Source organism: Lithobates pipiens, unplaced genomic scaffold, assembly GCF_037356315.1.
Source record: "Lithobates pipiens isolate NorthernLeopardFrog02 unplaced genomic scaffold, aLitPip1_a1.2 Scaffold_1, whole genome shotgun sequence".
In the NCBI taxonomy this organism is placed as follows: domain Eukaryota; kingdom Metazoa; phylum Chordata; class Amphibia; order Anura; family Ranidae; genus Lithobates; species Lithobates pipiens.
In genome coordinates this window covers 78,406,711-78,425,864 of record NW_027507685.1, presented here as the reverse complement: position 1 = coordinate 78,425,864, position 19,154 = coordinate 78,406,711, and the positions used below count along the sequence as shown (strand labels likewise).

At 46.4% G+C, this 19,154-nt stretch overlaps 1 protein-coding gene across 3 annotated transcripts in view; it reads left to right on the top strand.

Annotated features, from left to right (window-relative positions):
* The window catches only part of LOC143936148 (suppressor APC domain-containing protein 2-like), a 44,272-nt gene extending 28,911 nt beyond the window's left edge, over nucleotides 1-15,361 (top strand). For 2 of the 3 annotated variants that reach the window (XM_077460642.1, XM_077460562.1), the window contains 2 exons: nucleotides 12,528-12,611; nucleotides 15,135-15,361. In XM_077460642.1, the coding sequence (XP_077316768.1) occupies nucleotides 12,528-12,611; nucleotides 15,135-15,239 (189 nt within the window). In that variant the 3' untranslated portion in view covers nucleotides 15,240-15,361. Of the gene's footprint in view, nucleotides 1-12,527; nucleotides 12,676-15,134 lie in introns of all 3 variants that reach the window. The other variant, XM_077460718.1, reaches the window with a different exon arrangement.
* Nucleotides 15,362-19,154: the final 3,793 nt, after the last annotated feature.

Below are 19,154 nucleotides of genomic sequence, written 5' to 3'. Positions count from 1 at the left end.
TCCCTTCCACATAACTTTCTATTAATGTGCTTTGATATAGCACTTTGGGAACATCCAACTTCTTTTGCAATTACCTTTTGAGGCTTTCCTTCCTTATGGAGGGTGTCAATGATGGTTTTCTGCAAAACTGTCAGGTCAAGTCTTTCCCATGATTGTGATTCCTACTGAACCAGACTGAGAGACCATTTAAAGGCTCAGGAACCCTTTGCAGGTGTTATGGCTTAATTAGCTGATTAGAGTGAGACACATTGAACCTAGAATATTGTACCCTTTCACAATATTCAAATTTTCTGAGATTGTGGATTTGGGGTTTTCATAAGCTGTAAGCCATAATCATCACAATTATGACACAGTGGTGTAGTGGTTAGCACTCTCACCTAGCAGTAAAAAGGGTCACTGGTTCGAATCCCAACCATGACACTACCTGCCTGGAGTTTACATGTTCTCCCTGTGCCTGCGTGGGTTTCCTCCGGGTACTCCGGTTTCCTCCCACATTCCAAAGAAATGCAGGTAGGTTAATTGGCTTCTGTCCAAAATTGGCCCTAGTATATGAATGAGGACCTTGGATTGTGGGCTCCTTGAAGGTAGGGACCGATGCGAGTGTGCAGTGTACAGGGATAGGGACAATTATAGACACTCACTTAGGTTGAACTGGATGGACTGGTGTCTTTATTCAAACTAACTATGTAACTATGTAATGACAAATCACAGCTTGAACTATCTTGATTTGCATGTAATGAGTCTATCTCATATCTTAGTTTCACCTTTTAAGTTGCGTTTGTGAAATAAATGAATTTTTGCACGGTATTCAAATTTTTTCAGTATTCCCTGTACTTCTTTGGAGTAGGCAGAAATTTGGACAGCTATAAAAGTTTGAGCCAACTGATGTATGAACTCAAATCAGGTCTCAATATAAAACAGGGTGTTATATAAAATAATAGTTATTTAGCAATAATAAGTTGTTTGTGAAATATACTAATCACTGTGTATAACAAATTTGTGCTTGTGCCTGTAATTTAGTGCTATTGGTTTAAATGGACATATCCTTAAAATTTACACATTGAGTGCATGATTCAACAGACCATGTGTCAGCAGTAGAAAGGTAAATGAGTAGAAAAGCACGTTCTAGTCATGAACAAATACTAAGTTCTCATAATTCCATAAAACCATCAATAATATTGTTGCGGTTTTATGTCATTAGAGACATCTAAAAGTCTATTATTTTCAGGCAGACCCTGTCTGATAGTCTTGCAGCTATACCAGGACCATCACGACCTGCATGTGTACTGAGCAAAATATGACTGCCTGCAAAATAAAAATATAATTACAAAGTATACACAGAAAAAAGGTTCTTAGGACTTAGCCCTATACATCCCCTTAGTACAAGTAGCTTGGGCTTATACTTACCTACAGCCCCGATTCAGCAATTATACCACTGATATATAACTGGCCAGCTCTTTTATTCTGCATATGCGTGTTGTTGCCCCATTCATTCTTATGGGTAGCCTTACTCATGGTGGCCTCCAGTGATTGCTCAGAGAATGGCTGTCCCCATAGGAATGAGACCTTTCAGGTCCATGTGGGTGGTAAAATCACTGCATTGGGACTGAAGGGAAGTATAAGTCCAGGCTGCCTGCACTAAGAACCTGCACTTTTATTTAAGGACAACTTAAGCTAAAGTGAATTTCTCCTTTTAAAAAGACCCTGTCAGACACCCAGTCACCATCATATTCCAAATTTACTTGATTTAGCTCTAGTTTCGTAACCAGGGTTCCATGGAGCCCTAGGGATCCTCCAGAGGTTGTTAGGGGTTTCTTGAGCAGTGAGCAATTTCTGTCTCTCAGATACAGTAAGTTTCCACTGACACCATTGATACTTTTAGCAATCTGTAAGGGGTAATTCTTCCCAATGACCACATGTGTAAGGAGCATTCTTCCCACTGACCATCACACTAATGTATCATGAGTTATAGATATAGTCAGGGCTGGTACAAGGGGTGGGCGGAGGGATGGCTGCCCTGGGCGGGGTGTGGGAGGAAGCGCTGGGTTGCTGACAAGCAGCATGCAGAGGAATCTGGACAGAGAATATTTAGGTTATGGCTCCACTCAATGCTACAGCCTGCCCAAAAAGTGCACTGAGGATGCGCCCATACATATTGCTTGCCTCCTCTCTACAGCAGCAACCACATCCTGGCACAGAGGGAGAAGAATTCACTCTCTCCGGTGCTTGATTTCTCCTCAGTCTGGCTGGATCGGACTGTGACACTGAGAGCTCCTCTACAGGTGGGCGGAGCAAGAAGACAACAGTGCAGTCCCGATCATTGCTCCACGCCCCCTGCATACATCACACAGCTCTCCCAACATGAATATCTCACAGGACGGATGGCAGTTTTCTTCCATGTTAGTCTCCACTACTCTGCCTTCCAAACTGTACCTGGCTGTGCTGTAAACCCGCCCTGTACTATGCAGAGCAGGTTTACAAAAAGAGAAGAACAATTCTTATATATGTTGGGAATATTCTGGGACTTTTCAATTGTTAATGTTCTCTGCTGATCCATCCAGTACTTGTGTATGGGGGAAGGGGATCCAGTGCTTAACTATCTCCCCCCTGCTGTCTCCCATCCTGAACACAGGATATGTCTCACTATGTACTTTACTATATTATTTGCCTGAAATAAGCTGTGTGCAATGAAAAAAATACCTGTCCCTATTAGCCAAGTCTGATGTCAGTGTATTGAGCCCTCCCCTGCTCTGTCAGCCCTACATTCCCAGCAAAGAGCTGAGGTGTTGGCATAGAGCTCTGTACATGTGCAGACTGGGTGGGAATAAGGGCTGGGGAAACATGACATATATAAAGGGCCTAAGCCCAGTAACTGACAACCTTAAATCACTACCCAACCCTACCCCTTATTAACAGATGACTTGACAAGGTGTGGAGAAAATGGCCAGCCGGCCTTTTACTAATACAACATATAAAATTTAATAAATAACTTTTAAACTTTTCGCGGTCACTTCAAACTCCTTTAAATGGGTCATGCACAAGGTGCAACCACGTGTCACAGTGACCTACCCTTTTTTAACCCTTCCGTGTTAACCCTCTTAACCCGGAAGTACAATAACCACCCCCATCTCATGGATGGGTACTACATGTTCCACACATGTACCTCTCCTTCTCCTCTTCCAGCGACCCAACAGACTGCCACCGCACACAAAGGGCAACCCCTTACTCTTGCGAGTGCCTCCACACCTTGAGGCCTCTCTGAATTCCCTCCTGCAAACCCACCGACCAAAAGTCAGTCCCCACGTCCGTAAGGTGCACCCCATCACTCCTCAAATACCTCCATGTGTCCACTTCCAGTTCCCGGTGGCGGATGAAAACGCCACCATTCCTGACAAAGAACCCACTGACCTCCTTATATACCTTTATTCTGGCCTTGTCCACTTTTTTATCCAACCACGCCCACCGCCAAGACGTCCTCCCCACCATATTTGACCACACCATTACCATGCTTGGATAAGCAGCTTTTAGCCTAAAAAAAATCACATGTGATGTCCCGAATAAGCTCCCTCGTGGACCTAGCTCCCATATCATTACCCCCTACGTTTAAGAGCAATACATCAGGGGGCCCGTCTAACCGGGCAAACCTGTGAACCTCATCCAGAACCCTGCTCCATCTCATGCCTGGAACCCCAATCCACAGAACCAGCACCTCCAGTCGGGGTATACGCAGCTGTCTGCCGTTCGGCCGAACGTCAGCTCTCTTGGGCCCCCCCCCCAGTAGACATATGAGTGGCCAAGTATCCACACCAGGCCAACCTCTTGACCTGTGAACAACAAAAACGACAACCAACAAATAACTTGTGAAATGCAAAAATACCATGAATTTAACCACCCCCACTACTTGTGAACCCCCCCCCCCCCCGCTATACCAACAGCTGTGGGCGAACATACAATCTAAACCTGTCAGAATCCCACCTGCCAATGCGCTTAACCATCTCCTGACTTAAACCTACTCTGGATGCCTCCGTCGCCGACCCCTATACGAAACGAATGTGAGGAAAAAATCATCGGATCAAACCCAGCCAAAGTGAGGCACTTCCGGAATGCTGCCACAAATTGGAACCGTGACAGGAAAGACCCATCCTCGTGAATGAGCAACGAACCCTGTGGTCGCATCTCCCAGAAACTCCTTACCACTCTCACCGGGTAAATACTGGACTCCGCGATCCTACCAATCGTGACTTGACACCCCTTCCCGCTCTGGTCGGTCTTAGATCTTCTGATCCATATGCTGAGGTGTTCCTGACCCACTACAACATCGCCTGCCATCAGACCCCCTTGTACCCTTTTTGACGGACTTACCAATTCACCCACTCTTAACGCCCCAAAAAAGTCCAACACAAACACCGTTATGAACAAAGCTTGCTCATAAACCGAGCTGCAGACCTTGTCCACCGCCGTACACGGAACCTGAAGTATCTCGAAGGAGATGGGCCGCCTGCCGTCGCTCTTCTTATGCGCCTTCCTGTACCCCTTCACTGCTTGTTTCACCCAGAAATCCTTTGTGTAGTCCCTATGCCCTTGCCACTTAAATAGAAACGCCAATCATGCTAGCTTCCTATCAATAGCCGCAGGTGAGACAGCCGTCTCCAACCCCGCGCCGATAAAATAAAATACTGCATATGGCACGCTAGGATCAACACTGGACACACCGATCCTAGTCAGGCATTCAAACCAATCGCTCCATACCTTGGAGTAGGCGTTCCACGTGCCTGTACTCATGGATTGCCTGATCCACTTTGCCACTGTCCCAATGCTATGCCCCATATCCAGTTGGGACAGGTGACCCCGTGCTGCTCCGCCTCTGGTGCCAAGTGCCGGAATCTGTCCCACTGGAAATGAGGCAAGCGCCAGCCAAATTGTTCTCAACCCCTGGCAAATGCACAGCATAAATGAACGCATTCACCTGCAAACAACGTAGTACCAAATGTCTTAACAGCCTGACCACCGGCACTGATGCCGCCGAGAGGCTGTTTACCACCTGTACCACCCCCATGTTGTCGCAGTTGAATTGCACCTTCAGGTTGCGGAATGATTCCCCCAAAATCTCCATGGCCACCACAATGGGAAATAGCTCCAGCAGTACAAGATTCTTTAGTACCCCGGCCTCATCCCACTCCCGTGGCCATCGAGCCGCACACCATTGTCCCTTGAAGAAGGCCCCGAACCCCGTGGACCATGCCGCATCCGTGAAGAGCTACAGGTCGCCATTGCTGACCGGGCCCGACATCCACAGGGCGCGCCCATTGAAAGACTCAAGGAAGTCTTGCCATACCCCCAAGTCCTCCCTGTGCTCGCTATTGAGACTCACAAAGTGTGTCGGCAACCGCACTCCCGCCGTTGCCAAGGACAACCAGCGGCAGAAGACCCTCCCCATCGGCATAATATGGCAGGCAAAGTTCCGTTTCCCTAGCAACGATTGAAGTTGACGCAGCGTCAGCTTGCGTTTTCCCCTGGTCCCCCGAACCTCCTCCTGAAGCTTCTCCAACTTGTCCCTCGGCAATCGGCATTCCATCCTCACTGAATCTATTTCTATGCCTAAGAATGTGATGAGCGTCGTAGGGCCCTCCATCTTTTCTGAAGCCAGCGAGACCCCGAATCGCTCTGCCAGGTGCTGCAACGTTCCCAACAGGACTGGGCAGGTATTGGCACCTGCCGGGCCAACACACAAGAAATCATGCAAATACTGAATGATAGAATTGATGCCCGAAACGTCCCAAACCGCCCACCCCAGAAAGGAGCTAAACTTTTCAAAAAGAGCACACGAGATGGAACAACCCATCGGAAGCCACCTATCCAAATAGTAGCCACCTTCCTACATGCAGCCCAGCATACGAAAGCTCTCTGGGTGAACCGGTAACAGGTGGAAAGCTGACTCGATGTCCGCCTTGGCCATCAATGCCCCTCGCCCATACCACCGTACCCAGGCGACCAGTGCGTCAAAGGGGAAATAGAATTATTGACCGACCCACCTTTCAGGAATGAAAGGTGATGGATCGACCTGAATTTATTCAGCTTTTTTGAGCACAACCCCCAGTGGCGAAACCACCATGAAAAAGACCTGCCATGCACCCTAAAGCAACCTCCTTGCCCAATTTGTCGGAGACCACGGCGGGGTGCAGCAGGGCCGACCTTAAATTCTTAGCCACCGGGGGAACAGCTGCTAAAGAGCAAGGGATCTTGAAATGGCGGTGAAACCCCCTTCCAGCAACTTCGCCGCTGCCCGGTCGGCGTACCTACTGAGGAAAGGAAGCATCCTTTCCACCTGCACTGGGGTCATCCCTTTTACTTGTAGACTCCCCGGGACGTCCCTTCCCCCTCTTAAAACACTTATGCCGCATACACACGTAGCAGACTATCCGGTGGACTTAGTCTGGCGAACTCTCCGCCTGACTTTCCGAACAAGCTACTTGTCCACACACGGCACTTTTTCAGCGGACTAATGCGGTGTACTAAGTCCGCCAGACTATCTGCCGTACTTTTGAAATGAACGGACTCGCCCACACACGCGGAGGAAAGTCCGCTCATTTTGAGCGCATCTCCAGGTAGCTGGGGCCAGCGAAGGATGCGTCGCTGGCCCCCGTCACCTGGTATGGCCTTAAAGGCGAACCCCTACGCCAAAAAATTGGCATGGGGTCCCCCTCCAGGTCCATATCAGACCCTTATCCGAGCACACTACCCGGCCGGCCAGGAAAGGGATGGGGACGAGCGAGCGCCCCCCCTCCTGTGCCGTACCAGGCGGCGCGCCCCCCCCACCCCAAAGCACCTTGTCCCCATGTTGATGAGGACAAGGGCCTCTTCCCAACAACCCTGGCCGTTGGTTGTCGGGGTCTGCGAGTGGGGGGCTTATCAAAATCCGGGAGCCCCCTTTAATAAGGAGGCCCCCGGATACCGGCCCCCCACCCTATGTGAATGAGTATGGGGTACAATGTACCCCTACCCATTCACCTGTGAAAAAAAGTAAAAAAAAAAAACACAACACACAAGGGTTAAAATAGTTTATTGCACAGCTCCGGGGGTCTTCTTCCGTCTTCGGGGGTCTTCTCGTCGGACTCCTCCTCTATCTTCTGCTCTTTTGCTAGCTCTTTTACTAGCGGAGGAGCCCGGCTTTCTTCTTCGCCGCCGCCCTCTTCTTCCGACTTCGGGGGTCTTGTCCCCCTCTTCGGTTCTTCTTGCCGGGCCACTGCACCTTCTTCTAGCTCTTTTACAAACGGTGGCTCGGTCTTCTTTCACCCCTGTCCATACCAGGTGACGGGGCCAGCGACGCCTCCTTTGCTGGTCCCGGCTACCTGGAGGCGCGCTCAAAATGAGTGGACTTTTCTCCGGGCGGGAAAAGTCCGTTCATTTCAAAAGTGCGGCGGACTGGCACACACACAGCCGGATTGTCCGCCGAAATGCGAGTCCGGCGGACAGATTGGAGTGCAAAAATACTTTCTCAGTCCACCGGACTTTTGGGTAAAAAAAAGTCAGCCGGAGCCCACACACGGTAGGACTTTTCCACCAGATTGTTTGATCGTGTGTACGAGGCATTAGACAACGAGTGATTTCCACCGCAGCCAGAACACATGTGTTTAAAACGACAGCTCGCCCCAAAACTGCCAGCAAAAACCCCATCGTTTTTCGGCCGGTTGTCCCGAGGCTGTGGAAGCCCCGACCCCTGCCTGAAAAAACTGGTTGGGAGCCCGCGTCGCTGTCATCAGCTTCATCCACAGGCTAATATCCTTGTGGTCCCAACGCAGCGAGGGACGCACCGCCATACGTTGACGAAATTGCTCATCGTATCTAAGCCATGCGACCCCCCCCGTACGTCCGATGGACCTCGCTGATGGCTTCCAGGTACACAAACAGTGCCGAAAAATGTTTGGGACTTTTTTCCCCTATGAAGCTTGCCATAATGGCAAACGTCTGAAGCCAATTGGCAAACGTACGAGGAATCAACCGGTACCTTCTTTTCTCCTCGTCTTTCTTACTTTCTTCAGGCTTCAACCTGTCCAGGTTGAACGTCTCCAATGGCAGCAAGGTGAATACTTCCACGTACTCATCCTTCTATATTTTGTCTTTGACTTCGGCTTTCAAATGTGCTCCTAACAGGCCCTCGACGCAAACGTATACTTCGCTCTTCGCTGCATCCGCCAACCTGATGGACTCCGCTTTCTTCTCTCCTGCTTTCCCCTGGCCCTCTGAAGCCGCAACAACTTTCTGAACCCCGGAAGGCTCACTTACCTCTTTTGCAGGTCTGGCAACCGCAGCAGGCACCTCCCCTGCGACCCTCTCGGTCACCACCACCGGACTTGTCGCTGTACTTGGTGCTCAAGCCCAAGCCGGCCCTCCCAACGCATTTGGCTCAAAACATTGCACCAGCTCCTTGAGCCCCAAAAGCAACCCGCCTAGCCCTTCCACTGAACTCAAACCCACCTCCTTAGAAGCTGGGTGCACCGCATGGCTTCCCCCAACCGCTACCGCCCCCCCCCCCTGTGCCGCTGACCCTGTGTGACTACCCTGACACAACAAATTATGCAATAATGAAGCAATAGACAATGAAGAATTGCACTCACCGGGCTGCCCAGGACTGGGCCCAACAGCCGCTGCACTTGTTTGCTGTCCTCTCCTCCCTCCTCCCTTGATTCCCTGGGTACCTGCTTCGCATGCCCCTCCCTGCTCCAGCAGTGGGGGTGACCTGGTTGGTGGATGCCTGCTGACCCCCCTGTAGCCCTGCGGGGCCTGCATCAGGGCTATACCTCTCCGGTGGCCGGGATCGTCGTGCCCGCGTGGTAGTCACCCTCCCCCCCCCCACGTCACCTGCCACTCCCGGGTCTGCTGCAATGGCCGCTTTCTGATCCCTGAGCCACTCAGTGCCTTGACTGGCAATCGCCGCCCTCAGTTGCGCCACGAGGCTGTCCGACGCCATTGCAATGCAAAACGGAGCAAAGCAGAGAGGGTGATGTGAATCTCTTCCTCCCCCGCTCGAGACTGACATCACATCCTCCTTCCTGCACTATACTTTTTGCCTGCGCACCGCCCAGCCCCTAGACACTCCCCCTCTCTTAAAGCTCTAACCTCCATCCCTTAAAGCAGTGACTGTGCTATTCCCAGCACTGTCATGCCGTCCCTCCACCTATGTCTCTCTGTCTTCTACTCCGGGACTCTTTATTTCAGCAAGCCACAAATGCCATGGATGTTGTTGGGAATCAGATCCCCCGTGTGTGTCAGAGCGCCCCCCGTGTGTGTCGGAGCGCCCCCCGCGTGTGTCGGAGCGCCCCCCGCGTGTGTCGGAGCGCCCCCCGCGTGTGTCGGAGCGCCCCCCGCGTGTGTCGGAGCGCCCCCCGCGTGTGTCGGAGCGCCCCCCGTGTGTGTCAGATCTCCCCCCGTGTGTCATAGCCTCCCTGTGTGTCAGAGTGTGTCCTCCTCATTCTCCTTCCCATGTTGACTTTAGACAGCAGAGCAGAAAGTAGAGGAGTCCAGTGTGGAGAATGTGTGATCCTGTTTTCCATAGGCTAGTGAGTTTGGCTTCAACTTGTTAGTGTTGCTAAATCTGCCAGTACATCTAACACTACCCCCCTTCCCAGACTGACTATGCTGCTATCAGCCTTGCCTTCTGTGCTCTTTATCCAGATTGGGGGTACTCTAATACAGGATGTGTGCCACTGGCCAGATCACCAGGTAAAAACAGAGGCGAAAAGCCTAAAATAAAACGAATGCAGCCACCACATCTAATGATTGTTAAGCTGCAATATATAACATCTTGGGTTTTATAGAAGTCTTCTGAACCCCATTTCCACAATCCTTAATACGTTTTTTTTTTTTCCCCATTCCCGAACTCTCCATCACTTGCTACTGAACCCTTGCACTGTAAATGGGGGGGGGGGGGGGGGCGCGCAATTTGATATGTTCGCCCTGGGCACTGGGTGACTTTGTCCCGGCACTGGATATAGTAATTATTACCAGAGTTCACTGAGACTGGAAAGTTATTTCAGGGGTTCATCTATGTTGAAAAGGTTTGTGAAAAGCTGCTCTTTGTGTGTTTGTGTGTTTGTGTGTTTTGACACCTCTAGGGAATGGTAAAATATCTGAAGGCTTAGACTGTCCCATCTCTGCTTCTTTTGTGTGTGCTTTCCCTTCTGCTAAAAATTATAGAGTATATGCTTCTGGAGCTACAGTTCTGTGGAGCTTTGCTTGTACATATCACAATTTCAAAATTATGCTATCATATGTTAGGGTCAGTTTACAAATGTATAACAGTGTTGCCAAAGCAGCTTGTTTTATTATCTGTTGTGTTATGTATTGGTATGTTCCACTTCACTCCCCCTCTTGTTTCTGGCTAGTTTGTACCCCCCTAGTTTTCCACTTGATGGTGGTAGGCAGCCTAATTATTTTCCATGCAAAGCAAGGAATCTGATTTGTCTTTTTTTACCTACAACTACAAGATAAAATTAACGTCATCCCCTTTATGTGCCAAACTGGATTAAACCACATTGGGGTTTACGTCTGTGTTTTCTTGGTGAGTTGAACTGCCTGTGGATCTTTGTAAGTCAGTAAGGTGATTTATTTTCTAGGAAGTTGCATATAGTGACATTTCATACAGAAATAATAATCAATGTTTTATTTTCTATAAGGGATTGGCAAGGTACAGTGGTGTGAAAAAGTGTTTGCCCCCTTCCTCATTTCCTGTTCCTTTGCATGTTTGTCACACTTAAGTGTTTCGGAACATCAAACCAATTTAAACAATAGTCAAGGACAACACAAGTAAACACAAAATGCAATTTGTAAATGAAGGTGTTTATTATTAAAGGTGAAAAAAAATCCAAACCATCATGGCCCTGTGTGAAAAAGTGATTGCCCCCCTTGTTAAAACATACTATAACTGTGGTTGTCCACACCTGAGTTCAATTTCTCTAGCCACACCCAGGCCTGATTATTGCCACACCTGTTCACAATCAAGGCATCACTTAAATAGGAGCTGCTTGACACAGTAAGGTCCACCAGAAGATCCTTAAAAGCTACACATCATGCCGAGACCCAAAGAAATTCAGGAACAATTGAGAAAGAAAGTAATTGAGATCTATCAGTCTGGAAAGGGTTATAAAGCCATTTCCAAAGCTTTGGGAATCCAGCGAACCACAGTGAGAGCCATTATCCACAAATGGCGAAGACATGGAACAGTGGTGAACCTTCCCAGGAGTGGCCGGCCGCTCAAAATTACCCCAAGAGCGCAGCGACGACTCATCCAAGAGGTCACAAAAGACCCCACAACAACGTCCAAGGAACTGCAGGCCTCACTTGCCTCAGTTAAGGTCAGCGTTCATGCCTCCACCATCAGGAAAAGACTGGGCAAAAATGGCCTGCATGGCAGAGTTCCAAGGAGAAAACCACTGCTGAGCAAAAAGAACATCAAAGCTCGTCTCAATTTCTCCACAACACATCTTGATGATCCCCAAGACTTTTGGGACAACATTCTGTGGACCGATGAGACAAAAGTGGAACTCTTTGGAAGGTGTGTGTCCAAGTATATCTGGCGTAGAAGGAACACTGCATTTCATAAAAAGAACATTATACCAACAGTAAAATATGGTGGTGGTAGTGTGATGGTCTGGGGCTGTTTTGCTGCTTCAGGACCTGGAAGATTTGCCATGATAAAAGGAACTATGAATTCTGCTGTCTACCAAGAGATCCTGAAGGAGAATGTCCGACCATCTGTCCGTGTACTCAAGCTGAAACGAACTTGGGTTCTGCAGCAGGACAATGATCCTAAACACACCAGCAAGTCCACCACCGAATGGCTGAAGAAAAACAAAATGAAGACTTTGGAGTGGCCTAGCCAAAGTCCTGACCTGAATCCTATTGAGATGTTGTGGTATGACCTTAAAAAGGCCGTTCATGCTCGAAAACCCTCTAATGTAACTGAATTAGGCCAATTCTGCAAAGATAAGTGGGCCAAAATTCCTCCAGGACGCTGTAAAAGTCTCATTGCACGTTATCGCAAACGCTTGGTTGCAGTTGTTGCTGCTAAGGGTGGCCCAACCAGTTATTAGGTTTAGGGGGCAATCACTTTTTCACACAGGGCCATGATGGTTTGGATTTTTTTTCACCTTTAATAATAAACACCTTCATTTACAAATTGCATTTTGTGTTTACTTGTGTTGTCCTTGACTATTGTTTAAATTGGTTTGATGTTCCGAAACACTTAAGTGTGACAAACATGCAAAGGAACAGGAAATGAGGAAGGGGGCAAACACTTTTTCACACCACTGTATATTTGCTGTCCATAATGGTAATTTAGCAAATAACGCATGCATCTTAGTGTTGTGAATAAGCCTGTATTTTTTTTTTATGCCATCATGTACTGGTCTGATGTCTGGAAAATTCATTTATACAAACAATGTATCTATTATAATTTGTGAAATATGAGTTTTGCCAATAGTGTATGTCCCCTATCCATTTCTTGATGTGTCTTCTCTCTATCCATTAAGGGACATCGAAGGCAGTCCCCGTACAGCAATAAACATTCGGATACCATCGCCTCACTACGATATCAAAACCAGCTGCTGACACGGGTGAGTATGATGTGTGAGGATGTCATGGAAGTCACTGGAAGTGGAAATACTGTGAAAACTCATAGTGAGTACACCCCTCGCATTTTTGTAAATATTTTATTATATCTTTTAATGTGACAACACTGAAGAAATGACACTTTGCTACAATGTAAAGTAATGAGTGTACAGCTTGTATAACAGTGTAAATTTGTTGTCCCCTCAAAATAACTCAACACACAGCCATTATTGTCTTAACCCGCTGGTAACAAAAGTGAGTACACCCCTAAGTGAAAATGTCCTAATTGGGCCCAAAGTGTCAATATTTTGTGTGGCCACCGTTATTTTCCAGCACTGCCTTAACCCTCTTGGGCATGGAGTTCACAGGTTTGTAGTGATATAGTATATATATAGTGGTTAGATAATTAATTAGTTATTATAAGTACTCTTCCGCAGCAACCCAATTCTTCCAGAGAGATGCACTTTATTGACTTCCAACACAGAACAAAGTCTTGCAACAGATTACACAATCCAACAGAGTATAATCTGACAATGAATATTTTTCCTAGACCCGTGCCTTCATAATCACACACCCAGACAAGACTGAACGCCATTTTATATCCCCAAAACATTGATTGGCTGAGCAATTTGATTGGCCCTTTCCATTAAAAGCTTTGATCTCCATGTGTTTTTCAGAGAGACAGAAGATGACCCCCAGCCGTGAACAGCTGTAGTCATAAACTGCACTAATTTGCATTCTTTCATATTAACATCAACAAGTTTCCTTCAATATGCGCAATTAGATTAACAGATACCACATTTAACTACCTTTTGGTCAACGAGTCCCCTTTGATATGTGTAATTGAGTTGGCTTGGACAAGTCACTCAGTCAACTGAAATCTGGCCTGGTCAATCTTGTACTGTATGTGTCCATATAACACCATATATAAAATACATCGACATATATATATCCACATATGGTACATATATATTACAACAAGGTTGCCAAGGTTGAGGATGCCCCACAGATGCTCAATAGGGTTTAGGTCTGGAGACATGCATGGCCAGTCCATCACCTTTACCCTAAGCTTCTTGGCATTCATGGTTCCCTTAATGAAACACACAGATGTGAATGGAGCTTCATTGTTCTTGTGTAAACACAAATTCACTTTCAGGCCCCACCCCTGCCTAAAGTAGTGAAAGTATGTTTTTTGGCTTGCTTTTCCAGTGACACACATTGTTTTCAATGAGCTGCGCTACCCATGGCAAAGTAGCTCATGGGACCATTTTGGTGTGGTGTGAGCGGCACGTTTTTTTATTGCATTTGTCATCTGTTTTTTCATGTGGCAAAATGTGTTTTTGCTTCTGTGTTTGGTATGCGGTTAACAATTAATGACACTAAAAGCATATCTAGGTAATTTTAGGTATATAAATGTGGCCATACACTGTACAATCTTCTTTTTAGTCTTAGCAAAATTATATAATAGGAGGACACACCATCTATCCAATCAGGCAGACTCTTGCACTACATCAGAGGTGCCCCGTGGGCTGCATGTGGCCCCAGGGTGTTTAGCCAGGCTTACCTGAGCCCTCAAACTTGTCCCATGGGGACACGCCATCTCTCTTCTAGGGGGTTCTCGGCTGTTGATTGGATAGACTGATAGGAGCGCAGGCATTGGCTCTTGCTGCTGTCAGTCAAATCCAATGATGCTGTGCCCGGGGGCGGGGCAGAGTCCTGCATCTATGGACGCCAAATGCTGGACTTGGGAGCGTGCCCGCAAGGTAACCCCCTGGGAGAGCGCTTCTCCTAGGGGGTTGTCCAATGCAGGAAGGAGCCGAGAGAGCCCCCAGAAAAGCAGGATCAGGGCCATTCTGTGAAATACGAGCTGGACAGTGGTGGTAAGAATGTTTTGATATGTTTGTTCTTTAAAAATAAATAAATAATAATTTACCTTTAGTGTCACTTTTTTTATTTATTTTTTTATTTTTTAAGCACTGGAATCAGATCGCATAGTTGTTCTCACCCATGTGATTCCAGTCCGAATCCACAGTTCACACTGCGATCTGTAAACCGAGCTGGGGGTGTCATTAACATTGTATTGACACCTGCGCCATTTCACAGAAGGCAGTGGGAACTGCCTGCGGGAGAGAAGGGATGCGGAAACCGGCGCTGGAATTGCACTGGTTTCTGCATTGCTACAGTGTGAACCCAGGCTCATTGCAGAAAGATTACATCACAAAAGAATCAATGCAATGTTTTGGAGTTGCACAGGACCCCTTCATCACATACTTGACGAAGGGGTCCTGTGCGGCTCCAAAATGTTGCACTGATTCTTTTGTGATGTAACCGCTGCAATAAAAGTTTTGGACTGCAAGTGAAGATCCATGGTGTGCTGGTGATGAATATGTGTACTGATTTGTGATATATCCAGTGTCCAGCTGGTAATCGCTACAGCACCCTCTACTGATGAGCCTGTAATCCAGGAACGTGTGCAATGGGAATATAGACAAGACTGCATCATAAACCAGATCTTTGTGTCTTTCCAGGAGATTACGGTACAGAATGAGAGAATGTGGAAGCTGCAGAGAGAGAACGAAGCACTATACAGGGAACTGGAGGAGCGTCATCTAAAAAGAGCCACTTTCATCTAATGCCTTGTCTTACATAGCCTCCTCATGGCATGAAACATTTTTTCCTGAGGGCATCAGAAAAAATACTGCAAAAAGCCTGAATCTATGGGAAATGTCATGTTGGAAGAACAGTCTGGGTACATTATACAGTGGTGTGAAAAAGTGTTTGCCCCCTTCCTCATTTCCTGTTCCTTTGCATGTTTGTCACACTAAAGTGTTTCGGAACATCAAACCAATTTAAACAATAGTCAAGGACAACACAAGTAAACACAAAATGCAATTTGTAAATGAAGGTGTTTATTATTAAAGGTGAACAAAAATCCAAACCATCATGGCGCTGTGTGAAAAAGTGATTGCCCCCCTTGTTAAAACATACTATAACTGTGGTTGTCCACACCTGAGTTCAATTTCTCTAGCCACACCCAGGCCTGATTATTGCCACACCTGTTCACAATCAAGGCATCACTTAAATAGGAGCTGCTTGACACAGTAAGGTCCACCAGAAGATCCTTAAAAGCTACACATCATGCCGAGACCCAAATAAATTCAGGAACAATTGAGAAAGAAAGTAATTGAGATCTATCAGTCTGGAAAGGGTTATAAAGCCATTTCCAAAGCTTTGGGAATCCAGCGAACCACAGTGAGAGCCATTATTCACAAATGGCGAAGACATGGAACAGTGGTGAACCTTCCCAGGAGTGGCCGGCCGCCCAAAATTACCCCAAGAGCGCAGCGACGACTCATCCAAGAGGTCACAAAAGACCCCACAACAACGTCCAAGGAACTGCAGGCCTCACTTGCCTCAGTTAAGGTCAGCGTTCATGCCTCCACCATCAGGAAAAGACTGGGCAAAAATGGCCTGCATGGCAGAGTTCCAAGGAGAAAACCACTGCTGAGCAAAAAGAACATCAAAGCTCGTCTCAATTTCTCCACAACACATCTTGATGATCCCCAAGACTTTTGGGACAACATTCTGTGGACCGATGAGACAAAAGTGGAACTCTTTGGAAGGTGTGTGTCTAAGTATATCTGGCGTAGAAGGAACACTGCATTTCATAAAAAGAACATTATACCAACAGTAAAATATGGTGGTGGTAGTGTGATGGTCTGGGGCTGTTTTGCTGCTTCAGGACCTGGAAGACTTCCTGTGATAAAAGGAACTATGAATTCTGCTGTCTACCAAGAGATCCTGAAGGAGAATGTCCGACCATCTGTTCGTGTACTCAAGCTGAAACGAACTTGGGTTCTGCAGCAGGACAATGATCCTAAACACACCAGCAAGTCCACCACCGAATGGCTGAAGAAAAACAAAATGAAGACTTTGGAGTGGCCTAGCCAAAGTCCTGACCTGAATCCTATTGAGATGTTGTGGTATGACCTTAAAAAGGCCGTTCATGCTTGAAAACCCTCTAATGTAACTGAATTAGGACAATTCTGCAAAGATGAGTGGGCCAAAATTCCTCCAGGACGCTGTAAAAGCCTCATTGCACGTTATCGCAAACGCTTGGTTGCAGTTGTTGCTGCTAAGGGTGGCCCAACCAGTTATTAGGTTTAGGGGGCAATCACTTTTTCACACAGGGCCATGATGGTTTGGATTTTTTTTCACCTTTAATAATAAACACCTTAATTTACAAATTGCATTTTGTGTTTACTTGTGTTGTCCTTGACTATTGTTTAAATTGGTTTGATGTTCCGAAACACTTAAGTGTGACAAACATGCAAAGGAACAGGAAATGAGGAAGGGGGCAAACACTTTTTCACACCACTGTACATGGTGTAGTTAGAGAATAACAAGCAAAGCAGAGATCTAGGTGGCCTTTGGTTCAACACGTCTTCCACTTTTTCATGTTGTGTGGTTCGTCTCTTCCTACTGGACAAAGAAACCTCCATGCATCAGCATTAGAACATAAAGCACATAGATTGCATATTGTATGGGTGAAGACCTGCAGAGCATTGCTGAGTCTGTTGTGTTATGGACTTGTGATGTTCACAGCACTGCACAGTGTTAAGCTCTCAAATGACTTACCTTCACCAGTAACCACAATAACAGAACGGTATGGAGTTAATACTTCCTTGCTGTACAGGCACTTACTGGATATTACCTCAATGCGACACTCATTAAAGAATATGCCTTTTTTGACCAATGACCTGTTGAGTTTCTTAGACTCTATCTTAAGGCGCACATATATGCAGTTGTTAAGAGAAACCACACAATTTTAACTGGATGGTTTTTCAGACATGTGGTACTAGCAGTGGAGGGTGCCTTTAGCAGCATATTTTTATTTTAACCACTTGACCTCCAGAAGATTTACCCAACCTTCGTTACTAGGCCATTTTTTGTGATATGGCACTGCATTACTTTAACTGACAATTGTGTGGTTGTGCAACGCTGTGCCCAAATAAAATTTGTGTCTTTTTATGTCTTTTTGTCCCACAAATACAGCTTTCTTTTGATGGTATTTGATCACCTCTGCGTTTTTTTTATTTTTTTGCACTATAAACATAAAAAGACCAACAATTTTGAAATTATATATATATATATATATATATATATATATATATATATATATATATATATATATATATATATATATATAAAAAAATTTTTTTTACTTTCTGCTATAAAAACTATCCAATAATAATAAAAAAAAGTAAAAAATAAAATGTCTTCATAAATTTAGGCCAATATGTATTCTGCTACATATTTTTGGGAAAAAAAATCCCAATTGAGTATATTGGTGGGTTTGCGCAAAAGTTATAGCGTCTACAAATAATGGGATGTTTTTTTTTTTTTACTTGTGTAGCGCACTACTCCCTTGGGAACGGAAAAGTTGTTCATTTAGCTTTATGTTAATAGCCCCCTGTTCTTCCTTCCCATGCAAAGTTTCACAAACACCAGACTTTTTATATTCTGTAAAGCTTTATTCTTGAACTTGTATTATTGGAACAAGTAGATAGAAGATATGAGATACCTCCATAGATTCTGGTTCCTGACTCTGATCCTGCGTACTTTCCTTTTTATTCACTCCTGAATAATACTGTGGGTGCAGATTCCAAAGTCCCAGGCCTTCACTGCCTAATTCCTTGACTTTTTCAATCAGCCCATGTCAGTTCTGGAAAGTGTCTCTCACTAGGTCCTTGGACACATAGCAAGTTTATGGAGAAGCACTACTGGGTTGCACTCCCTTTGCTCACTCACAATCGACAGTCCATGTTTCCCGCAGAAGGTCAATTCCCAGTTTCCTCAATCCGCTTTACTCCTACTTCCTCCTCCGCATGGTCCGGTGCATCCCCGGTTGGGACGCCGGTCCACATAGCGACGTCTGCTCAGGCTATCCAGCGCTGGGGTCTCTGAAGCCCCAGACTTCAAGCCTGCTTCTGCTGCACTCTCTAAATCTTGGGTTCTCTCCTCCTCCCCAGAAGCATGTGACCTCCAACTTGTATGCAAGTCCTGCCCCTACCAATACAATTTAATGATTGGTCCAGAGCTCTCCACATAATCTGCCTGCCACTCAGGTCCCAAATCCTGCCTCCCTTCCAGAACATTTCCACTGGAAGAATGAGGTGACTTCCTTGAGCCAGCGTATAGGTGGCCACACCCCCCTCTATTATAATACTGCCATCTCCCAAAGCAGGCCTGGAAAAAAATGCAAGGCCCTGGCTAAATTTACCTATCGCTAAAAACAAGAACACACCAAGCACCCACCTGAATGGGGTGGGCACTACACTTTTAATGCTGGCGGACATTCGGACACTTTTTGGGGACGAATACAGTGATCAGTGCTAAAAAGAAACAAAAAACTATACGCTGTACTAATAAAACTGGCTGGGAAGGGGTTAACATCAGGGATGATCAAAAGGGTTAATTGCGTGCCTAGCCTGTGTTTTTCTACAGTGTGGGGGGTGCTTTTACTAAGGGAAGATATGGATCCATGT